This window comes from Mchenga conophoros, linkage group LG4 (genome assembly GCF_057382185.1).
Source record: "Mchenga conophoros isolate Kocher_MC1m ecotype Shallow Benthic linkage group LG4, M_conophoros_male_GT1.1, whole genome shotgun sequence".
Taxonomy (NCBI): Eukaryota; Metazoa; Chordata; class Actinopteri; order Cichliformes; family Cichlidae; genus Mchenga; species Mchenga conophoros.
The window spans coordinates 36,112,114-36,135,824 of NC_140529.1; the positions used below are offsets into that span (position 1 = coordinate 36,112,114).

The 23,711-nt window shown below is 40.7% G+C and overlaps 1 protein-coding gene across 3 annotated transcripts in view; it reads left to right on the forward strand.

Annotated features, from left to right (window-relative positions):
* The window catches only part of shisa6a (shisa family member 6a), an 84,565-nt gene that overhangs the window by 4,245 nt on the left and 56,609 nt on the right, over nucleotides 1-23,711 (forward strand). For all 3 annotated transcript variants that reach the window (XM_085272142.1, XM_085272140.1, XM_085272141.1), the window contains exons 3-5: nucleotides 2,950-3,107; nucleotides 9,912-10,007; nucleotides 10,418-10,486. In XM_085272142.1, coding sequence (XP_085128268.1) covers nucleotides 2,950-3,107; nucleotides 9,912-10,007; nucleotides 10,418-10,486 — 323 coding nt within the window. The remainder of the gene's footprint in view (nucleotides 1-2,949; nucleotides 3,108-9,911; nucleotides 10,008-10,417; nucleotides 10,487-23,711) is intronic.

The following is a 23,711-nucleotide window of genomic DNA, read 5'->3' on the forward strand; positions in this document are numbered from 1 at the left end:
GTTCTTGATAGAAAATGTCCAAATTCAAGCTCTGACAAACAACACAAAGAAACCTTTTCAGCAAATCAATTATAGATTCAATTTAAGCTAGAGTGTTGGCTTTCTCCTTTCAAAAGCTGGCACAGCAAGCTTTTAATATCCATATGGACTTTATAATACAGTGTTGTGTTTGTAATGGACACAAAAATAACAACAAATATCACGATGCAGATTTTTTTTTAGTCTGTACTCTGAAAAGTGAAGCAACATTTAGATTTATGCCTTCGTACTGCTTTTCCATCCTAGCCATGGGGTGTACTTTCAAGTGGATCTGCTTAATGTCACCACTTCAATATGAGGGCTGGTGTCGAGAGTTTAGAGAGAGGACAATTAAACGAGGAGGCACGGCCTGCTGGGTGCTCAGTAGCATTTTCCCTCTTTTTATGATTTATTTATTTTCACCAGCCATTTGGCACATAGAGCTGTTGTAATGATGTCTGCTGGAATAGACCTCAGAGGCTGCCAGCAGACATTCATGCTGACAGCCGTGACCACAAAGAAGTAGTGGAACATGGGATCAGCTTTATATTTGGCAAGGGCCTGCTCCTGAAAAGTGTGAGCGTCTCTCTTAATTTCCGGTGCTTCTCCAAAGTGATTTAGACTCCTACCTCTGTGACTGAGGGAGGAATGTGAGCAGAATATTGAGCTGTTGGCAGACCTTTGCCGTTTGGTCTGTGACCTTCACCGAAACGCAAGAAATGTGAGTGAGAGCTAAAGTTTTATTGATCGCTTTTCTCGGAAAAAAAAAACAAGATGCAATTTATGCTAGTTACACATTTGGTGCTTGTGAGCGTTTGGGGCAGCGCGGTGCAGGGCGGTTGGTTTGACTTACCTCTTCACATCCACCAGGACACGGGAGACCACATCTAGGGTTTGGGAGTGGAGTCTGGTTAATGTTCAAACCCTTTATACGACAGTTTTATCAGAAAACGTATAACATCAATAAGGACGAGACTTCATTTGAAATGTAAAAGCTCCAAGTTTCCATAATTCTTATTCAAATCTAACCCTGCACAGCTCACCTGTAACTTTGTAGATGTTCAAAGACAAATGAAAGGCGTCTTACAACAATTCAATTCAATTCAATTCAATTTCTTTATTGTCCCACAAGGGGAAATTAGTTTAGCAGCAGGAGGATAAGAACAAACAGAACAATACTATAAAACAATAATAACAATAATAATGATAGAAAATTCAAGGACAATTATTTGCCATTAAGGAGACAAGACGCAGTAGGGATAAAAGAGACCTGGAGTCTTTTAGTCCTCCTCGGAGGTACTCTAAAACGGCGGCCGGAAGGCAACAACTCAAACTCACTGTGAAGTGGATGGTTCACACAATTAATAATAGAATGAGCCTTTCTAAGCACATTTCTATTGTAAATGGCCAAAAGTCCATCTTGCCAGCGCCCTGAAATTTTGCTAGCAGTTTTTACCAGAAGTCCCAACCGATTCTTATTCTTCACCGTCAGGTTACCAAACCAGGCAGCGATACAAAAAGACATCACAGATTCGATAAAACTTCTATAAAACAAGGACAACATCTCACATGAGACGTTAAAAGATCTCATTTTCCTTAAAAAGAACAGTCTTTGTTTAACTTTTTTAGTAGTGGCATCAGCATGAGATTCAAAACACAGTTCGACTCACTCACGTTCACGTAAATCACTGAAATTGGAGGATTTTTGCTTTCATTTCAGTTCAACAAGAAAACATATGCAATATTATACCTATCCTTTATATTAAAGTTGTTACATACACAGTGTTGCTATTAGATCTCTAACAACAGTAGGTGAGTTTAATTGCGGTGTTCCCCAAGGATCGATTCTTGGCCCTTTGTAATTACTATTGTAAAACTTGGTTTACCACAGTAATTATTTTTCTCAGTTCATTTTGAGGCTGCCTTCATTTTAAAATCTCTAATGTTCTGACTGTAAAATATGATCAGATTGGATTATGCATCTTTGACTGATTATTCTTGCTCCAAATTTTTTTCTTATTGTATCCTAAAAGATTCTTCTTTACATGAGCTTTTATGAATATTGTATATAGCCGAGCTCATGTAATCATGGCACAAAGTTTATCTAAACTTGTAACTTACTTTTAGGACTTTATTTTTACCAAGTACTTTTTTACATATTGAGTCTTCTTCTTTGTAAATAACATAGATAGATAGAATATATTCCATATAAACAGTAATCACATTTATAACAGCTGCTCCTACAGTTTTGAAGAAGCTGTGTGAAACTTGCTTCCTTCACATTTTGCAGTTTTATACCTGATTAAAGTTGGGTCAGTTCCTGCAAACTATACAGGATGTGCTCCTGCTGCACGCAATGAGGTATCAACTGGGACAATGCAAAATCAGGTCGCCTCTGTCTGTGAAAACGAAACAGCTAAAGTGTGCTCATCCTGGAAGGGAAATGCTATTAATATACAGTATATCTCCCAAAGTCACAGAGTTATGGAAAAGTGGACTATGTGGTTCCTTTAGGTTGACATTGACACAGTTAAATTGCCCTTTCATTTCTTCTAAGAAAGCGCACTGCTGGCACTCCGTGTCAGAGACAGACACTGAGCCTCCAAAAGTTGGAAGCAGAATTAGTGAAATATCACTTTTATTTTGCGGCTGCAAAGAAAAGACACGGATTTATCGCTTTGCAAACAGGCCTCGAGCTTGAGTCCGGTACAAATAACACTCTGTATCGTGTGCATTGCTTTATTGACCACCTGACTCCCTCGTGATTGTGGATGTAATTAGGATTTCCTTTTCGCCTTGCCCCAAACCTCTGTGGCTCAAATTGAAGCTGCAGCTAAACAAATTAAGAAGAGCTAAGAAAAGAAAATGTTGGCAGTTGGAAACGAGAACATATCAGTTCATGTTTTTAACATCACTGCGGTTTCCTTTCAGAGCCCTGGCTGACATTTTGAGACAACAAGGACCGGTTCCCATATCTCAGTATGAGCACGAAAACATCGCAGCGCTTGACGGGTCCCCCAAAGATGAGACACCGGTCAGAACCTTGAAGAATCATTACACACCTGTTCACGCTAAGGCAGCAAACCACGGTAGGTGACACTGACTGTAAAATAGAGTGTGTGTGTGTGTGAAGGCCAAATAACTGGCTTCATGTGTAGCTCTCACCGTACGTCCATTTACAAATCCAGCTTTACGATGTTGTGACGTGCAGGCGTAAACAGAGACCTCCTTTGCTCTGGTTAATCTGCCACAGCGTCCTGTGATTGGCGTCCAGTGAAACAGATCCTTTTTCTTGAGTTGCTCTGTAGAGCCAGCACTCACGGAGGTGCATAAATGAAGCACAATCCTCTGTCTGAGTTCTCCTCTTCCTCATGCTAAGGTTGCATAAGCCTACTCAGCATTGGCTAAAAATTGAGTCGTAAACTATAATGTTCTGCGGGATTACGCCAGCTTTTTGTCCAGAGATAATTCTGGTGTAACGCTGTTCCTGCTACTTTTATCTGGTTGGTCTCCAGATCCCTGCTCCAGGGATTAGCTTGTTTGCTAAGTGCCCTAGTATGGTGTCCCAGATTCCGTAGTGTTATGTTTTACTCTGGTGTCATTCTGCCTTCACCATTTTCTCCATCAGCACCACCACCCAACATGAAGTGTCAGAGGAGAGCTCATACTGAGTAGCAGGATATCAGAGCATGACTCCTTTTCTGCTACAGAATGACTTGATTTCATTGGCATATATGATTGAAATGGAACTGCTCCAACAGACAGGAGAAGCAACACAAGCCTATAAGTTTGTGTTTTACCAAAGAAAAGCAAACAAGAAAGAAAAGTAAATCACGTCTCACATAATCACCAACTCAGATGGTCGAAAATAATACAGTGTACATTCTTTTCCATAATTTTCCTATAATTTGTTGCCATTTTGCTCTGCTTTGGGATTCAAAGGTGAACTTCATAAACTCTCAAAACAACAGCCGAGACCCAGGGGGATGTTTTCTGAGATATTGCCTTTGCTACTGGAACTTATAACTGAATTAGTGAGTGTATCTTTAAAGTAATAAACTGCATTTTATTTGTCAAGGTTGAGCTAATACAATCACTTTCTGATGCAGTAGTAATTTGGCGTATAAGCTGCAGCACTGGTTCAAAAAGTTGTCAAAGCCAGGAAGCCTGCGGGAGAGGCACACATACACACATGCATGTCTGTTTGACAATCTTTATTGGCATTAATGCATTCTTTAAACATCACAACCAAGCCTGAGACTATTACCTAAACCATAAACCAATTCTAGGTTTAACCCTGGCGATCGTGGCTCAACAGTTGGGAGTTTGCCTTGTAATCGGAAGGTTGCCGGTTCGAGCCCCGGCTTGGACAGTCTCAGTCGTTGTGTCCTTGGGCGAAACACTTCACCCGTTGCCTACTGGTGGTGGTCAGAGGGCCCGGTGGCGCCAGTGTCCAGCAGCCTCGCCTCTGTCAGTGCGCCCCAGGGTGGCTGTGGCTACAATGTAGCTGCCATCACCAATGTGTGAATGGGTGGATGACTGGTTGTGTAAAGCGCTTTGGGGTCCTTAGGGACTAGAAAAGCGCTACACAAATACAGGCCATTTATTATTTACCAACCCTTAACCTGAAACAGGCAGAAGTGACGCCAAAGTAGCAGAAATGCACTAGGGGTAAGTTTAAAAGCTCATCCGCTTTGATAAAACATTGAAGCAGCTTTTAGAATAAGCTTCAGTGTCTGTTTGTGTGAGTACAAACACTGTGTAAGGACTAGTCTGTGTGTGATTCACAAAGTGACACATAACTTTCTTCAGTATATGGTAACACCCACAGAAAAGATGTTGGTAAATTATGAAACCCGTGTTTTATTACCCGGCTATTGTTTGCTGTGTGAACAGAAGACCTCCCAGTGAACGGGTGAATGGTGACCTTAAGGAGGATGACGGATGTTTAGGCTGAGATGGCTGAAATTTTGGACAGTGATGGGAATTTAAAATGAGGAAAACTATCTCGTTTAAGTATTACAGTGTTAGTGCGAGCATTTACACGATGTATTGCAACATATTATTACTACTACTGTTAAGTATGTGGATTTGTGAGCCCACTCATTTACACCAGAAGAATGGGGAGAGTTTGTTGCTGCTTGGCAGCATGCGGCTTTATTTTCATTATCATAATTATTGTTAGCTTTACAGAACATTACAAAGACAGATCAGTTTATGCACAAAACACACACGTCTCATAAGACTGCGTTTGGTTTTCATTATATCGAGAAACTGAGGAAATGTAAGTTTTTATGAGGGCGACAACAAAACACTGCAGTAATTTTAAAGTAGTAGAAGAGGTCTGAGCTAAAGAGGACATGTTTATGTTTTAGTTCTATATTTTTATCCTTGGACTCTATTGGAGCAATTTACATTTCATGTTTCTTCACTGCTCGTCTGTTTCAAACAGTAGATGAACTTGAATTCCTGCTTCATCCTTTCCTTGACCTCATGGTGTTTACTATTTAAGCCAGCTATTTAAGCAGAAAAAGAAAGAAAGATGTCGATGATCCCACAGGTGCAGTATTCTTTTGGCAGCCTGAAACCATCCTCTGGATCGCTGCAACAAATCAGAGTTAATGGGCAGAGAGAATGAAGACAGATTTGAATAGACTTCTGTGAAACACTGATATACAACCATGAAAGAGAATAAAATATACTCAGAAGAAGCTACACTCAGCGGATGGGCTCTAACAGTATGAAGCTCATTCTCTCTTCTTAATCTTTTTTATCACTGTCTTTATATGTTGTGATTAAAAAAATAGCCCTTCAAAGAATTATAAGCCTACAAGAGCCAAGTCATATCTCCCCCAAAAAAAGGACAGAGTTGGAAAAAAGGGGGGAAAACTCATTAAAAGAGGTTTATGACGTGTAGCAAGTTGTGTTCTGGATGTGAACTCGAAACATCAGCAGTGCGTTATGAGCAAATCGCACTTGCTGTTCCGGAGGAGAAACTGTATTATAGCCTACCAAGATATGATGGTGATGGAGTGTGTCTTCTGGTGAGGATAGTACCCCTCCAGAACTGTCCCAGAGTGAGCATTATCACTTCAATTTCCTAAAGTTTTGTTCTCTACTCTCATTTTGTCCTCTAAAGTTTCTATGTTTCTGCGAAAATAGGCGACAAATGTCTTCCACACTTTCCACACGGAGAATGAAATCATCCTTTCAGGACACTTACAGCAACTGGGTTCATCTTAGTTTTGATGGAAACAACTTTGGGCTGAAACTTTCAAAAGATGATGTCATTGCATCAGTTTGCTTGAAGAGTAGCAAAAAACTGTGTCTGTATTATATGTATTATACTTGTACTCCGTTATTTTACTTGACATTCAGATATAACTGTATATGGGAAGGAACCCACTGTGGTGAATACAAAAGACATTAATCCTCTGCTTTAACAGCTTTCACTCCCCCGAGAAAACGTTGCACCGCATTTTTAACCCTGGCTGGAGGGATTTGTTCACATTCAGCCACAAGAGAATTAGTGTGGCCCAGCACTGATATGGGCTAATAAGGCCTGGCTCACTGTCAGCGCTCCAAAGGTGGTGCATGGGACTGCTACCTGACAAAACTGTCAACACCTTGCACCATGTTTCCATCTTCAGTCTGTTGTTGCCTCCTCTCTGAAGGTTTTCTGTAGGTGAGGGACATTTGATTTTTGCTCATATGGGTAATTGTACATCCTCCTGCAGGACTAATGAGCACAATCACCTTTTCAAACTAGAAACCTCGGTGTCAGGTCAAGATGCCAGATGAATCGGCTGTCCTGGTGAGCAGATTCAGAGGCTTTGAACAATGCAAGAGAAAACATTTTCTGCACGCAGATGGTTTTTGAGGAAAAAGACAAATGCTGCTCTGAATAAAGAGTTTGATTTTGTTTATTTGTTTAATCAGGTGACTGATACCATTTTCATCTGTTTATATAGGATATCAATCTCTGCAACCAGCATCTGTTAGATTAGCTTAGCAAACTGGGGGAAATAGTCTGTTTATTTCTGTCCAGTGGTAACGAAATCTGAAATGTCCCTAGAATTTTGACCTAGAACTATTTGGAGCAAAACTGGAACATGATAACAGCAAGAAGCTGGCCTGAAGACAAATATTAAAACATTGTATATTTAGTGCATTATCTGTAGCAGTAACATATGTCCAAAGGAAACAAGGTTAACCTTAGTTTTTGGCCAGAACACACCTTAAAGCGACATGTTTTTAAACTTCCCAGCAGCTGCAGTGCAACTCAACATGTCGATGCCCTTTTATGCTTCTCTATATTTCATGGAGGTGAAATGTCACACTTTTAGGTCCTGACACACTCCATCTCAGTTTCAGGAATAATTAACAATTGTAAAAAAAAAAATGAAGATACCACTATATTTGGTATTCCAAGTATAACAAATGTGTGGGAACCATTTTGCTTTGGTGACACTCATATGGATCCTGCTGCTGTAAGTAACCCTTTAAAACTAAATAAGAGTAAGCCAAACTATTTCAGGCTGGAGTTTGTTGTCAATGAGTGGAGTCATGGAAATAGAGGGAGTCATACAGTGTTTTCCTCAAAGTTTGCAAACACATCAAGTAGAAATAAAATAAAATAATAAATCGAAGCGGCTTTAGGCTCAGGCTGCCTCGCAGGAGCAATTTATATCATGGTGAGCGTCTCCAGCTCATGGTTTTAGTGTTTTAGGTGTTTTCCTTTGAGTGTACAGAACTTGTGAATCATCAACATTTCACCCTGTGAGAAAAAATAAACATAGCTATAGTACAGCATTCATATCTGCACAGAGAGCAGTATTAAAAATCAGGCACTAAAAGGAGTGAAAAATGCTGCCTCCCATCCTCGGATATTTCCTGATTTCTTTCAAGGTCTCAAACTAACAGTGGTGGTCAAAGTGCGTCAGTAATCAGGCTTTAGTCATCCTCTGGGTTTGATAAAAGGAAACAAACGAGCTGTGTTGCCGAGGCGTGATGAAGACCAGGCCTAATGCTCCCACTTGTTTCTTCTCATTATGATAATTTGAAATGCTGTTCGATCTCCGCTTCCCCTGGCCCAAAGGTCTGAGTGATGTTATTGACTTTGAAGTGGCTCTTTGGAGAAATAGGCATTTAACTCTTTGCTAGTTAATGCAGAGAGGTGCGAACCGAGAGCAGAGAGGAGGAGGAGGAGAAGCTGTTTGATGAACCACCTCTACGAGTTTGCATGTTTTTTTTTTTTAAAAACGTTTTCATCTGTTAATTAATGCTGCCGTTTTTCATTTTCTTTTAGGCAGCTTTGTGGGAGACAGGAACACTCAACACTGCCACGGTGCTAGCAGACACCTTGTGTTGCTCCTTTGTGTTCACACCAGGCTCTCAGTTACACCCGTGTTCATCCCGATGAGGGGAAATCACCGATTACAGATCTTTTAACACAAACGGGGTTTAAGCTTTAGCATTGGTCATTCTTACACATACGCCTCCAAAAGTCTTAAAGACTTTAATCTAGTCTGAATTATATGAAAACCCAGTTCTGTCCTTACTAAGGTTCCAAAACCTCTGCAGTTTTATCAAAGGCTTTCAGCTACTTCAGAAAAAACAAAGGGCCACTGAAAAGAGGAAATATGAAACCTTGAAATCTGCTGATTTCATTTCTGGCATCCTTAAGCAATGCATATTGACAAGCTAATCAACCCACCTGAGAGTCAGTTTTGCCAGTTTTGCCATTTTATCCCTGTTTAGTATTCTTGTCATCTGCGGCTGCTCTTTTATAAAATGGCAGAAACAGCTGGGAATTCACTGCAGACTCTCCTTAGTTCAGAAGCGCAGCCACACCAGCATTTAACATGGTGAAATGTTTCTGTTAAATTCTTTCCAATAGAGCGTTTTTAATCAATGGATTTACCTGAGGGGGTCAAGTAAATTCAGGTGAGTTGAACTTTGGCGATGTTGCTCTGGTAGCCAATAGCAAACTGTCTTGAGAGCAGTGATCTGTGAAGGAGTGAGCGACTGACTCTGAAGAGGAAAAGTGTGTTTCGGCATTCGTTGGTCCAATTTATCTGACTTCAGTCATTTTAATTATCTTGAGTAACATTGTTACTGTCATTGCTGCTCACAAAACAGAACCAGAATTCAAAAGTTGTTTGGGACTTTTTTTTGTAGATTTTCAGATGGCTCTCAAAATTAAATGACATTTTAAACTAAAGTACGGTCTTTTAGTTCACGTGCATGTACAAATATTCGAAAGATTTCAAATATTTTACCATTTGTTTGGTTCCGTTTTCGCATCGATGTAATCTGCAGGATTTCTGTTGGCCAAGGTTTTCAACTTGTGAGTCTCATAATGTTATTAGAGGAAAAATGAATGAGACTTCACAGCACACTTGCAACTATGAATACTAAAAAGTCACCATTGTCACAATATGAATGTTTTGAATGCCAGCTGGCCCAAGAAGTGCACAATAATCCATGTTTTCCTTTACTTTTCATGTAACTTTTCATAATCTTTGGAGAATCCAGGATATCGAGCAGCTCTGCTGCTCCAACAGTGACGACAAACTTGGAAAATAACTGAATGTGAAATATGTCAGACACTTTGTGTATCTTCCTTAGGTCCTCCGAACACTAAGATATTCACCAGTAGAGGATCGAACAAATGAAGAGATCAGTAACAGCAGGGAAGGATTCACTTAACAGTTGTCAGTCTTAACATGATGATGCAACTGCCTTTTGAGTTGTGAAACAGATGATGTCAGCTTATCTGAGTCTGCATCACGAAGCCTGTGTCTCAACTTGAGGCACAGTACACAGCACGTCCTTTAAACTCTCAAATTTGTTGCTGAAATATTAATTTTCCACAATCTTTGTCTCACCAGGACATTACGGAAAAGAGAACCTGCGCAGCGGAGGCCAAGACATGCACAACTTCATCTCCTCTGGGTTTGTCACACTTGGACGTGGCCACTTGAAAGGTAGTCCATCCTCATTATCTGTTTTTCACTTCACAGTACAGTGAAGTGCAGAATAACAATCATTTCACTCGCTGTGCCGTGCTGTCGAGCTCTTTCTGCCAAATGACTGTGTGCAGGACTGCGCAGTAAAAAAAAAAGTCAAAGAATGTGACTTTTGTTTCAGCTCAGTGGAAACTGGACGCTACAATTCATAATGGCTTTAAGTGACATCTTGCAAAGTTCCCACACAGACACACATTTCTTATCTATGATTAAATCCACACTTCCAATGACAAAGTAACACTTTCCAACTCTGTAGGCAGCCAGTGTGAACGTAGCATGGCACAGTTGTAGATTTCCCTCCTATTGTCCTGTAAGGAGCATTAGATTAAGAATGAGCCGTAAACAAGAGGCCTGTTGTGTTTTTATAGCGCAGCACTCCATAGACGAATCGGGGCAGATGTCCTGGCAGGGCGATCTGGACATCCCCATGTCCTACGGTATGTTCTCTAAATCTTCCATTTTCCAGCCACACAACCTGTTTTCTGCTCACACCTGATAAGAGAAGTTGCTCACACTTCACACACACACACGGATCAGTGGAGTGCCCTTGGCCGATAATCACAGCTCAGTCACCGGGTGTACTGTGCCAGAGTTGTAATATTTTATTTATTCTATGGGAGGTGGTTCTCAGAGCCCTTGGATTTCTGCTGGTGGCTGTTTGACAGCAGCTCTGAATGAATACACTGGTCGGCTTTATTTGTATGACCTCTACGCACAGGTGAGGATGTCAGACGTTAACAGGGCTGCTTTGATGCTTATAAGTGAGAGTCTAGCCAGGGGTTAACACTTTTCAGCAGTCGGGAAGGTAAGTGAAAGGTTCACAGTCTGAAGTTTGTTTGTTTTTCCTTCTTTTGTTGAGTTAACATGTGATTAGTTGTTTTCACATGTGAATTCCTGGAGAATCAGGTTGAAATGGCCCTTTCTCAGCTGTGTCACGCAGCAGATGATCCTCTGTATCAGATGTTTTATTACTACTGGAAATATTGAATTTGCTTATGGCGATGAGTCGCATGTCACCCACTTTCTGACTGTGAGTTATCCAGATAATTACCTGCTCTATTTGCACGAGGGAGCTGGGAGGGTGAAGTGTGCTTAATGTCCAACGTGACTCATTTGGACATTTGGTTTCTGACACACAGCTCTGCTGGGTAACGTTTAGAGAAGATCGAGGCTGCAGGACGTGATGAGTGACTTTTATGTGACTTTGATCGGGAAAATACTTGCTTCTTAATCGTGTCTTTTGTCTTATGTTCTATTATTGAATGTTGAATCTGCTATTGAATCCTTTCCAGTTCTTAAACCTAAAATGTGTGGTTCATCTTTGAAGTTCTCACTTTTAACATCATAACTGATCCGAATTCTCAGGAGACTGCAATTCAGACCCATGAAGAACATTTTGTTGAAAGCTTGTCTTTTTAAGTGACAATGATGTGCCAAGAGGTGTTTCTCCTTTAGAAAGTGTGGTGGCAGGAGGACTGGTGATTGAACTGATGATTGTAACCTGATAGGTTTCGAGTCCCAGTGATAGAGAGCGACAGAGAGAGCGACAGTGCAGTGGAAATGGCTTTGTGAGATTAAAAAAAAAAGTCTAGTGTCGTTAAAAAGGGGAGAACATTTCTGGATCATTCAGCTTCACTCAACCTGAACAAGTTAAATTTGGACCAGTCGAGTTGACCAGCTCGCAGTCCTAACATGTCACCTGAGAAACGCTGAAACTCGTCTCGGTTATGTCTGCACAGACTCTCACTGAGCTAAAACCAGCGAATAAGTGTGTGTCTGTCTGGAAAGATTACATTTGGATTATTGTAAAATTATTGATTGTTGTAAAAATACCGAGAAAAACTCAGTACTCAACATAAAGAAAAGCTCAAGAAAGGACTTCAAATTGCAAATTGTTTGCAACTTCACTCTATGTATGTGAACATTTATCTCTAAACCTTAATATACATACGTAAAAGATACGCTTTTTCAATAAAACCCAGATATAAAGATCAGAGATGATAATTAATCAATTTAAAAATTATCTTTTTAAATGTATTAATGACCACTGAATGTTTTATGTACAGGACTGTGCAAGAGGTTTGAGCCACCCCTCATTTCTTTATATTCTGCTAGAAAAATGGGAAATGTGTGCAGGATGTTATTGTACATACGTTTTTTCAGTTTTTTTAAGGGCACATTGCACACCGTGCTGACACATTTCAGCTAATGACAAAATGCAATTTCATTCTTATGAAGCTAGATTATTTTCTTTTGCAAAAAAACTAACGAATCATGTGTTTAAGCATCAGGCTGTTAACAACAATGTGCCTAAATAGCTGTTTTAAAGTTGGTTCTTTGCCGTCTGTGTGAACTCAATACTATCTTTCCTTGACTTAAGTGGCTTTTTAATGCTTAAATGACTAACAGGAAAAAACAAACAAACAAACAAACAAACAAACAGTGTCCACAGAATATTTTGGAAACACCTTCAGAAACCCTGTAGATCTCCTGCTGGAGAGCACTAAAAAAAATACAACAACGTCCGGCTCCTTGGAAGCAAAAAAAAAAGGAAATGAGGGGTGGCTCAAGACTTTTGCACAGTACAGTATTTTCCCCTGAGGCTAACTTGAGATAAGAAGGACTTGCTCCGAAGCAACAGAACCAACACCAAATAAAATATAGCAGAATGCGTAAAAGCTTTTCATTTAACAGACACAGAAAAACCTTAAAATCTAAGAGTAAAGCGAAATTGTTGCCACTGATAATGAATTTGTTGACATCTATTGTTGGGAACTGGCAAAATCTCAGCCTTGAAGCTCCCTTACAGTAGCACACTGAAGAAGTTGGAGGTAATGCAGAAACTCTACTTGGAAATATTATGAAAGAAGCAAATCGATTTCAAAAGACACAAAATGAGTCAACAGAAATGCTGAAAGTGAAGCTAGCATGCGCATGTCATTAAAGCAAATACTGAACAGCAGTTCTGAAAGCTGGAAACGTCAGCTTTCATGAACTGGATGAATCCCTCTAACTAAAGAGTAACACTTCAGCTGTTGTCTGAGGCAGCGACCCTCTCCTGACTGTACCTGTCACCCTCTCACTGCACCTATTAGCTGACACGCTTTAGCAGCCTGATGGCGGTAGCTGTCACTTCAAAGCGGAGGTCCTGTCAGCTTCCATCATACGTGTCTTCGTTTAACAGCTGGCTGTCGGCGGGATCCCCCCCCCCCCACACACACACACACACACACTTCCCGAACACACGGCTACTGTCAGGAGGAAGTAGGCTGACAGATGTGCACGTGTCACAGCTGACTGCATCCTGCCCTGGCTCCAAATCTGCTCCAAAAACATTTATTTATTTATTTGTTTTTAGCAAAGATCATCCACAGCGAACATCTGCACAGGTCAGCTGTTCCAGGCAGACATCACGTCCTTAATTCTGGTTCATGTGAAGAGGTGGAAAGTTCATTTACTCAAGTTCTGTTGTAGTCAGAGACCGTTTGGAGGAATTTTACACATTTCATTCTTTACTTCCTCCCCTTTCTTTCTGTTCTCCTTACCTTCCTTTTCTGGTCTTGCTTCCTTCATTGCTTCCTCTCTCCCTTTCTCCCTTGTGTTATTCTTCCTGTATTCCTCTTTTAGTTTTCAGTTTGTTCCTTTCTTTCACTCTTTCTAGATTGTCACGATGCATTCTCCATTACTTTTCTCCATCCTTTATTTATCTTTTACTGCATTTATCATAGTTTTTGTCCTTCCTGCTTCACCTTCGATGGATCAGTTACCATTAAACACACCAGCGTTGGAGATACAAGGCTTTGGTCACACAGACCAGGTTCAGTAGTTGAACACATTATATCAGTGAAAGAAGAACTATTTCATTAGAAGTCCATTTTCTATTCAGGTACATCCTGGATGCGTTTATTGGCCTAAAAGGCTGGATGAGACATTCCCAATCACTTCGTTAGACAATATCTAAGCATGAATACTTTGACCTTACGCCCCATATTGTGTGTGTGTGCAGCATTGTTTTGTTTGTGTGGGGGTGCTATAGTGACAGGAACAGTACAAACAGTACAGATTTGAATGTACGTCAGTCCCACCAAGCTGTTAAACAAAGATCCAAATAATGTCATTAATATTCATGCACCTGTGATATAACATGACTCTCTGAGCTTTGAGTGCATCCACAGAGACACACGAGCATCTCTGGTTTGCCTGCAGGAGTGCTCGGATCAGGTGGTAAAGTGACTAAGTGAGGCTGGATGGATTATATGTAGCGATGCTGCTTAACAGCTCCAGATATCAGTTTATATGCAAGTCAAGCAGATGCAAACAGCTGATGTTTCTAAATATTTTAACTGAATAAAACTGGTTGAGATGCTCCATGTTTTGGTTTATCCAGAAGTGTGATCACTGTATTTGTTTTGTATAAGGTCTGGTTATGAGATAAGGCAGGAGAAAGCAGGGTGAGTGGTTTATTTTAAGGCCAAAAGTAACATAATTCAGTTTATTTGATTTTTCCTGTTTAACTCCATCATAATTACAAGAGGGTCTACTGTTACATTGTTGATTTAGAAAAGCTTCCTTTAGTAAAAACGCTTGCGCTCCCTTTTGCAAGTCAAGGAATGTCAGTTTAATCAAAGTAGCACAGATTTTAAGGTTTTGTCTAAGAACATGTTCCCAAAGGAAAGGAAAATTCAAAATAAGATCTCTTCTTTGTTCAGCCTGTTTCTCTGAGTTTAATTTGACATCAAAATGACATTCAGGGCATTTTCCTTCTTTCTTTTATCTGAAATAATTAATCAGCAGCGCTTTAGATAACAGTACGATTCAAAGAAAGCTTGACTGGCTTGTGCATCAGTATCAGAAATTTGACTCAGTGATGGAATTAAAGGCTCAGCTTTGTTCTCAGAGTTCTTAGATCTACATCTAAACTTCAGATTGTCATTGATGTGACACAAATCTGTCTATTCTGGTTGGTCCAGCACATTTTTTGGTAGATTTTTCAAGTTTTTATTGCTATTTCATTTTTTAGAAATGACTTTCTACCATCCATGGATGGATGGATGTACACGACCGGTGTTACACAAGTTAGCTACAGAGGCAGCTTCTTTCGCTGCGTCCTCAGTCAAACCTGTTTGCACTGGCTGTTGGATGGTTTTATGGACAGAATTTCTAGGCAGAGCCAAGAGGCTGAAGATCACCTCTTTTTGCTGCTGGTGTGGTCCTTCATCAGGCGCTGGCCTTTAGCTCTCACTGGGGTGGTTTGCAGCGTGAAGTGTGAAGCGCCAAGAATGAAAATTAGCAGCTCCAAGTCTGAGACCATTGTTCTCAGCTGGAAAAGGGTGGAGTGCCCACTCTGGGTTGGTAATTAGAGGAGAGACCCCAGGGTAGACCCATGACATGCCTGAGTGATTGTCTCTTTCAGCTGGCTTGGAAAGGCCTCAGTGGCCCCCTGAAAGAGCTGGTGTAGGTGACAGGAAGCGGGGTTTCTGGGCATCTCTGGTTGGACGGCTGCCCCCACATCCTGGACCCAGATAGGGAGCAGAATGTAGATGGATGGACTTCTTTCAAAAGTAGTTATATGACTTTACCAATTATTACACATACATTAGTTTTTCTGTAGTTTTAAATGTCTATTTTGAAACAGAGAACGTTGCTACAGTATTTATTGTTGCGACTACAAAGAAAAGGGTGCCGTAAGCAGCAAGAGTTTTCCTCCAGCTGTTGACATTTAAAAACAATTAGCAATCATTTTCTACTAGTAAAGTAAAATCTGCAGCTTTAAAATACTGTTTAATGGAGTAAATCAGCCACAAAAGCCGTGCAGTAACACAGTCCAGTCATGTTTGGACTGCTGTTTCCCGAATAGTTGTCGACTCACTGTAACTCTGAGGCTAACGTGTAATATCTCGGAGGTTAAACAGTCCCAATGTGTGCATTTAGCGAACATCTCCCAGACATCTTGTGTACAAACATCCCCCTCGTCCTCGGGGCTTATTCATCTCTCTCCTTGCTTTCCCCGCCTGTGGCATCCACTGATGTGCATCCTGCTTAATTACTTTTTCATGAGTTGCTCCCTGTTTTCATCCTGAGGGAATTGTCTTCCAACCTCCCCAACCCCCCCCACCTCCCCACCCCGTCATCCCAATCCACTTAAGGTGACCTTGTCTTATTGGGACGCACTGCTGCAGCGCTCCCACCTCCCCTTGCTTTAATCCCTCCAGGCCTACAGTGTGTCTGTGCCTATGCATGTATGGGGCTGCGTAGCTGAGTGTGAGTACAAATGGAGGGGTGTCAAATTGTGCCAAGTAGGTTTCACTTTCCAGTTTGCCTCCATTACCGAGTCCTTATATAGGCTCGTCTTTACAGATGCTCGTAGCGGCTGAAAATCTGAGCATGCTGTAACTGAAAACGTCAAACGTGAGAATCACTGATCAATAAAATCCTGTAAGGTGACATCAGCCAATTGCATACTCATGTTTACCAAACTAGACTATGACGCTTTATATTGATTCAAAGGGATCAGTGGTGAGTCAAGCTCCTTCTGGATCCAGTGACGGCTCCCTGCTGCTGCTGCTGCTGCTGCTTGAAATTCTTTCTAAAGTTTCCAACTTCATCTGGAAAGATAAGGATGTGCACCAGCAACCGAGATTTTATTGGTTATAGAAGATCATTTCCAGAAGGATTGCATTCCCCCCTCAGTGTGCAGCCACCGTTTGTGATTGGAGCTGATAATGTGTAATTATTTTTGATATCTGATTTTGAATAGGCTTAATGCTTCCTCGACAGTCTTGGTACAAATATCCAAATATCACTGGGTTGAGATTGTGGTCGTTGTGGAATGCGTCTTGAAAAAAAATGCATGAAATGAAAAAAACTCCTCTAAAAGAAAAGAACTATAATATTTTTGAGTCTAAAAGGGAGACAGGTGGTCTAAAACAAAGAATTAGTGATGAAAGAAAGTCTCTTAGAGAATTTTGATTCCTCTGAAGCAAAATATTCTGTTAGTAATAGTCAATGAAGTCAGTGTGTACAGTTGCACTACTGGTACTGAGTGGGTGTGCCCCATTCTACACTCCAATAAATGTCCCATTCAGCTGTACAGTATGTCTCCCATTTAGCCGGTGGATGTTTCCCAGCAAACCTTCTGGCATTTACCCATCTCAGAGCTCCTGGGTGGTGAAATAAGATGAATTGAAGGACCATCTGCATCTGCAGCTTGTCTTTTTCTTATAAATCTGCCGTTTTTTCTTTTTGCCGCTTCTGGAAATGGAAATATTTTTCAACAGTAAATCTATTTTGTTTTTCCCAGTGTGTACCGTTTCAGCTACCTGCTAAACCAAAACAGCCTTTTATTGCTCAACCAAGCCTTCAATTTTCTGGCAGATTTCATGCTCAGTGAGGGTCACAGGCACCAATCAAAATGTTGCTGGTATCATTTTTCGATAGCTACTACATTGTGCATCGACACTACACTCATAATGATAAGCAAAAGTGATGCTGCCTATTTACATAAGACTGTCCAAATAACAACAACAAGAACATTTCATTCACTGCCGGCCTTCAGACTGGTGTGCAGGGTGGTAAAGGAAAACCAGACTGTGCTCACATTTTGGTAAATGACTCAGTTTTTATTGACTTTGCAGTTATTTTTCATCAATCATTACATGCTTTGACCACAGTTTGTTCCACAATTAGTCTTTTCCCAACATTAACTTAACTCATTCACTGCCAGCCATTGGCAGTGAATGAGTTAAACCCATTGACTCATTCACTGCCATTGATGGCTATAGACGTCAATGGCAGTGAATGAGTTAACAATAGTGCATGCTTATGCTCTGTTGTTAGGAGGCTACAAGCAGCATCAATATCATAAAATTCAAGTTATGTGAATATAAACATTATTATTATTATGAAATTAAAATATTATGCCTATATAAGCTGTTGTATGTGCAAAAATGAGTCGTTTCAGCCCATAGGTAGGCGGTTGCTAGGCAACGTGATGATGTCACCATTTCTGGCATAGATAAATATCTTCAGGAGCCCTAACATGTACCTGTGTTTGTGTGTTTGGTAACTGAATTCCTCACCTTGTAGAGCGACATCATGAACAACAAGATGTGGTTTGTTACAGTAAGATTAAAATAAAAAAATTGTCACTGCAAATTGTTTGACAACAAGCCTTTTGATAAGAGCTACTGTTTCTTTCAACCGATTAATATGCTTCCTTCCAATCTTCATATTTATTATTTTATAAAAGATACAAGATCGGAGATGTTCCACGACCGCTATATGTCACAGAGTTACTGAGCTTACAGAGCTACAGGACTTCTATTACAAGGGCAGGAAAGTCTGTGATAGACCCGCTGTGTTCTGCCCACACAGACCAGTTCCCATCCCAACACTTATCTAAAACCAGCAGGGCTACCAGCAGCATCTGATGTATAGTCTTCACAGGTGGTGAAACAGAGCACGGCAATGCTGCTGGTTTTCTACAGGAAATACGACTAGATTAAAAAAAAAAGAAGAAGCTGTTTTGTTTTTCATCAAGTCTCGTCTTCTGCACGCTTACTTACAACCCACAGCTCATCTCCCAGCTGGTCACATCTATACAAATGGCAGACGTGGCGTGGGATCCAGGTGTAGACGCAGCATCAAACCTGCTCCATTAAGATGATCAGAGCATTCAAAGGGCTGAGACTCAAAGGCAAGGCATCACATCGGGCGAAATACAAGTGCCTTATCCCTGCAGCGTTTCATCCTGCTCTGCTTTACATATGAACCTAAACGCACAAATCTTGTAAAGGCAAACTGCGCTACTCTCACTATCAGACACCTTTTTTCAGCATAGTGGGGTGGAATAAAATATTCAACATGATGTCAGGGTCATACGGCCTTTGCTGCGGTTGTTTACTGAGATGAGAGGAGCAGGTGGTAACAAGGTTAAATGGACTATTTTTGCATTGTGTATTTATGCAGAAAAATGAATCTGCTTTTATTCCAAAGAGTAATTGGTTTATTTGCATAATATTGCTGGGCCACCATGGGATTATATTGTCATAGAAACTCCATTTTTAAAAGAAGAGCCCATTAGAAACATTTGTCTGTGAGAGACACTTACACTGTCAGCTATTATTTTAACTCAGTTTAAATGCACTATATTTACATGTTGGATTGAGAAATGAGGTAAAAGCTGCAGTCTTCTGCATTTAATTTGGAAGTAAAGTCACAGGAACATAAATAAGTCTTTCTCGCTATAATAATATTTGTCTGTCTTCATTATTAACATTAAGATTTTTTTAAAAGCATTTATTATAAATTTCAGTTCTTTTGATTCTCCTATATATTGTCTTGATTTCATCATTTCCCTGTGAATGCGATGTTACGTTCTTCGTTGTGTTAACTTCGCCCACACCGTCACCAAAATTTGTATAAGCGATAAAATTTGGTTTGAGCCACCAAGAAATATGAAATTAAGAATTTGGAAAAACACCACAGGCCTGGTTGTCGCTAGCCTACCAAAAACTTAAATGTGAAGAGGGCTGCAAGTCTCTGAGTTTTATGACCACTGGCATTGATGAAAAACAAGGTACAACTTACTGCAAGATGTTCAGTATAAGCTTAATACAAGCCCATGGTACAGTCATGTTAGGCCGCTGTCACACAGGCCTCGAGAGTGGTCGCTGACTGCCTGGCAACCACCTGTTGCTAGGGGAAAATGTGCATTTGAGTGGTTGCTGGCTGTTGCTAGGTGACACTGGTTACAGAGAGACTGCAGACTGCCAGCAGCAGTTTGCACGGAAGATGCCAACTTATCTGCAAACACTCAGCAACTACTCACTGAGTGAAAGTGAAACTGAAGAGTGTGACTCAAAAACCAGAAACAGAGACCAATGATTCAAAGCAGGGTCGCCCTCAAGGCCTGTGTTACCGAAGCGTCATTCATGTCTTCCACAACATTGGCTACTGGATCTGAGTCTGCATGTGGATATGAAATTATAAATAGGATGTTGGTAAAAAGAAATTGTACACACAGACCTCTAAAGCTCTAAAAAGTATGTGAGAGAAGCTGTAGTTTGTAACTTGCGTACCCTCAACAGTGTGATGCTGCAATGCAAAATTCCTTAAAACTTCATGTACAGAGTGCAAAGTCAAATGTATGCAGATATCTGTAGCAAGTGAATCACATTTTCGTTGCACCAAAATATAAAAACGTTCGCAAATATTTAGCAATAACAAACCTTAATAACTTAAAGGTCACTGCATTTATTGCAGTGCCTGTATGCTAAAACCTTAAGAAGTTCATTTCTGGTGCAACTCTTAAAATCATTGATGTAAACCAGCCTCCAGATAAACCTGGTACGTGACCTTTTTGATTTGTAATAACATATTTGACTGTTTCTGGGCAATTTTCAGGCAGCATCAGTCTGTGATTGGTCTTTATCAAGTCATTTCAAGTCAGCGCAGCGTTTTCCTAATCCGCAACTTTCTCAATGAGCGTGATTCCAAACAGCAGGGAGATGGTGCAGTCTCCGTGCAGAGATCTGCGGCTGCCAAATGCACAATATGAATTGATTTGTCTCCTTATCTCCCCTGTCCATTAAATAGGAGGCTAATGAGCCTGATTAGAGTGGTTAGATGAAACTCACACTTGGAGAATCCCACAAGTCTTTCCAACCACATGGCCGAGAACTGAATATTGAGACTCATTCATGCATCCTGACACACACACAGATAGCCTCTTAACACCTCGTCTGATCCAGCCTCTCCTCATGAATTATGTAGCGCTTGTTTGTACACTGAAATAACATCTCGAGAGCTTACCAAATGGAAGGTCAACCCGAGCTCTCGCCGTATCTTTTCCTTACACCGTTTATCTGAAATTGGAAATATATATTGTCCTTTTTGATATCGAGGCTAGTGCATATCTGTCTGAACATATTTATGTATAACATTTTGTATATCGCTTTGAATTCTAATATCAGGTTTAGTAGTCAATGTTTAAATTAAGAGTATGTAATTTTATAAGTGCAGAAAAAAGTCGAAGTAGTGACTGAATGTGGGTAAAAGTTACAAGTAAAAGATAAAAGGAAGGAAAATGTCTTTACACAGAAGGGCTATTTCAAAGTGCTTCACAAACATTTAAACTGAAAAAATAACCAAGAACTGCCTCATACGGGAGGCTTTAAGAGTATTATGAAAAATGTGAATCCAAATTTAAATGTAATCCCAAAGACATACGAGAGTGAGAAAAATACCTTCCACGGGCACTTTCTGCAGTGCAGTTGTACTGGATCTCACCGCACGCCTTTCTTTTATCAATACTGTGAGTTTCTGCAAACATAAATCATTAGTTAACACAGTTCATTAACAGTCCCTAAAAGCTCAAATTAAACTTGATTTATTATGGCTTCCACTAATTTTCTATTCTGTTTTGAAGTCTGAATCATGGAAAACTACCCTAGAGGAGAATCTAAATATGGAGCTGGAAAACAGGGGCCCTTTAAACGATTACTCCACGAATGCTGTGCTGCAGTTCCATCATATGAAGCAGCTCGCTATGACAGGATATGAACTCACATTCACTGCTCAGACACAAACACTCTGACGGTAAAAGGTGATAAGGAGAAAAAAGGAGAGAAGAAAGCCGCAGGGCCCCCATGGTTGAAGTGGCACAAAGATGATCCGACAATGGCTGAAGGACACGTGGCAGCAGCTGGGTGTGGAGGTCATATGGAAAGGTGGACACCCACTGAGGACAACAGGAAGGGAATGGCTGGTTGTATTTGTAATAGTAGCAAGAGAAGGGGAAGAAAGAGAAAGCAGCCTATGGTATTTATAAATTTGGGATTTTCAGAAGAAACTAGAATCTTGTGAAAAAGGAATAGAGCTGATAAAAGTTACGATCTTCAAATCTAATTTGAGATCATTCCAATTATCTTAGATGTTTAAAGGTTTTAAGAAAATCCACTAAAACGCGTCACAGTGTTGTTTTCCTTCTGATCGTTGAGCTGAAACGAAAGAAAAATGCTCTTTAAGATAATATATCTCTCGTTGAAGTACTAAATCTCTCACTGATGCATTTTATTAATGACATGTTTTTTTATCGTGACTGTTAATGGACCATATGCTGAGTCCAATAAGCATTAATTCATCTGCTCAGACAGCAAACCTGTGAATGAGTCAGGCTCCACTTTCACATCCTTGCCTTTGAAGGCCGGAGGCTGTGCCACCGTAATGCTATTAGCCGCATAACAAAGTTGTGAATTGAATGCCGTGGTGACGAGAAAGCACTCTATGACATGTAAAATCCTATTAGGATGCAGATTAGTGTTATCTGCGCCGCACCTGTCAATATCTATTATGAGTAGGGGGCAAGGACACTGCAGAGCTGGACATGGAAATGCTTCAGTCAGCACACTGTCCACAAGCAAATACCAAGAGGACTGCTTGTATTGGTATGCAAAGAATTAGCTATCGTACAGTAGGCAGGCAAGCTCGAGGCAGCGTTGCTTTTATCATGCGGGACGTATTCTCCCTTTACAATGATGAGGGACTGCATGGGACCAGAGAGCTGCCAGAGCGATAGAATAATTAAAGCGAGAAAAAAGCTGACAACCAAGGATAAAGAAAAAGAGTTTCAGTGTTGTGAGGAGAGGCTGAATGTTAATGTCTCTGTTGTGAAGGACAATATGCTCATTTGGAAAACAAATGGGACTCCATTTCGTAATATTTACTCTCGTTTCACCAGCAGAGACGCGCACGCTGACATTGTAATGATGGGCTAAACGTGGCTAAACGTCAAAACTAAGCTTTGGGGAAACAGAGAACGGCCTTAGTCGAGATGAGAAGTGTGTGTTTTGAATCTTGAGAACATCGCTGTGGCAAATAGGGAAAAAGGTAAAAAGAAAACTAACTACCCTGATGTAAGTAAATGGAAAAATATAAGGTAAGAAGCACAAGTAGCAGGGAAAAAACAGATGAGATAAATAATGTAGAGGATGCATTTAAGGATCGATGGCTTTTGGATCTTTCATCATTAAATTCCCTCATAATTAGTATAAATGTAAAAGAGCTTTTTGCAATATGAGATTGAACACCAATCAGGGACCTGGTTAATATTGTGTCGATCCCCTATTTGCTGCCTAAACAGCTCTAACCCTCCACCAAACCCCTGAGGATGTGCTGTGGTATCTGGCACCAAGATATTAGCAACACATCCTTCAAGTCCTTGATGTTGTGAGGTGGGACCACAATTTCATTGGACATATGCTGACTTGTTTGTCCAGCACGCACCACAGATGCTGGATCACTGGTTCGCCACTGCTCCTTCCTTGGACCCCTTTTGATAGATACTGACCACTTCAGACTGGAAACATCCCACAAGAGCTGCAGGTTTGGCGGCCAGTTATCTAGCTATCACATTGTTCCTGCGTCAACTCTGAGGACAAAATGTTCACTTGTCCGCATCACTGCAGCCACTGCACCAATCTCCCGCTCCCTTCTCCCATCACTCGTGAATAAGACCCCGAGATACTTAAACTCCTCCACTTGCGGCAGGGTCTCGCCCCATATTGCTTACCTCCAGATGATATCCAAAATTTGCCAAATATAACTGTGGGGAAAAAGAGTGAATGCTCAAATTATCATAGTGAACAGCTGAGTCTGTTCACC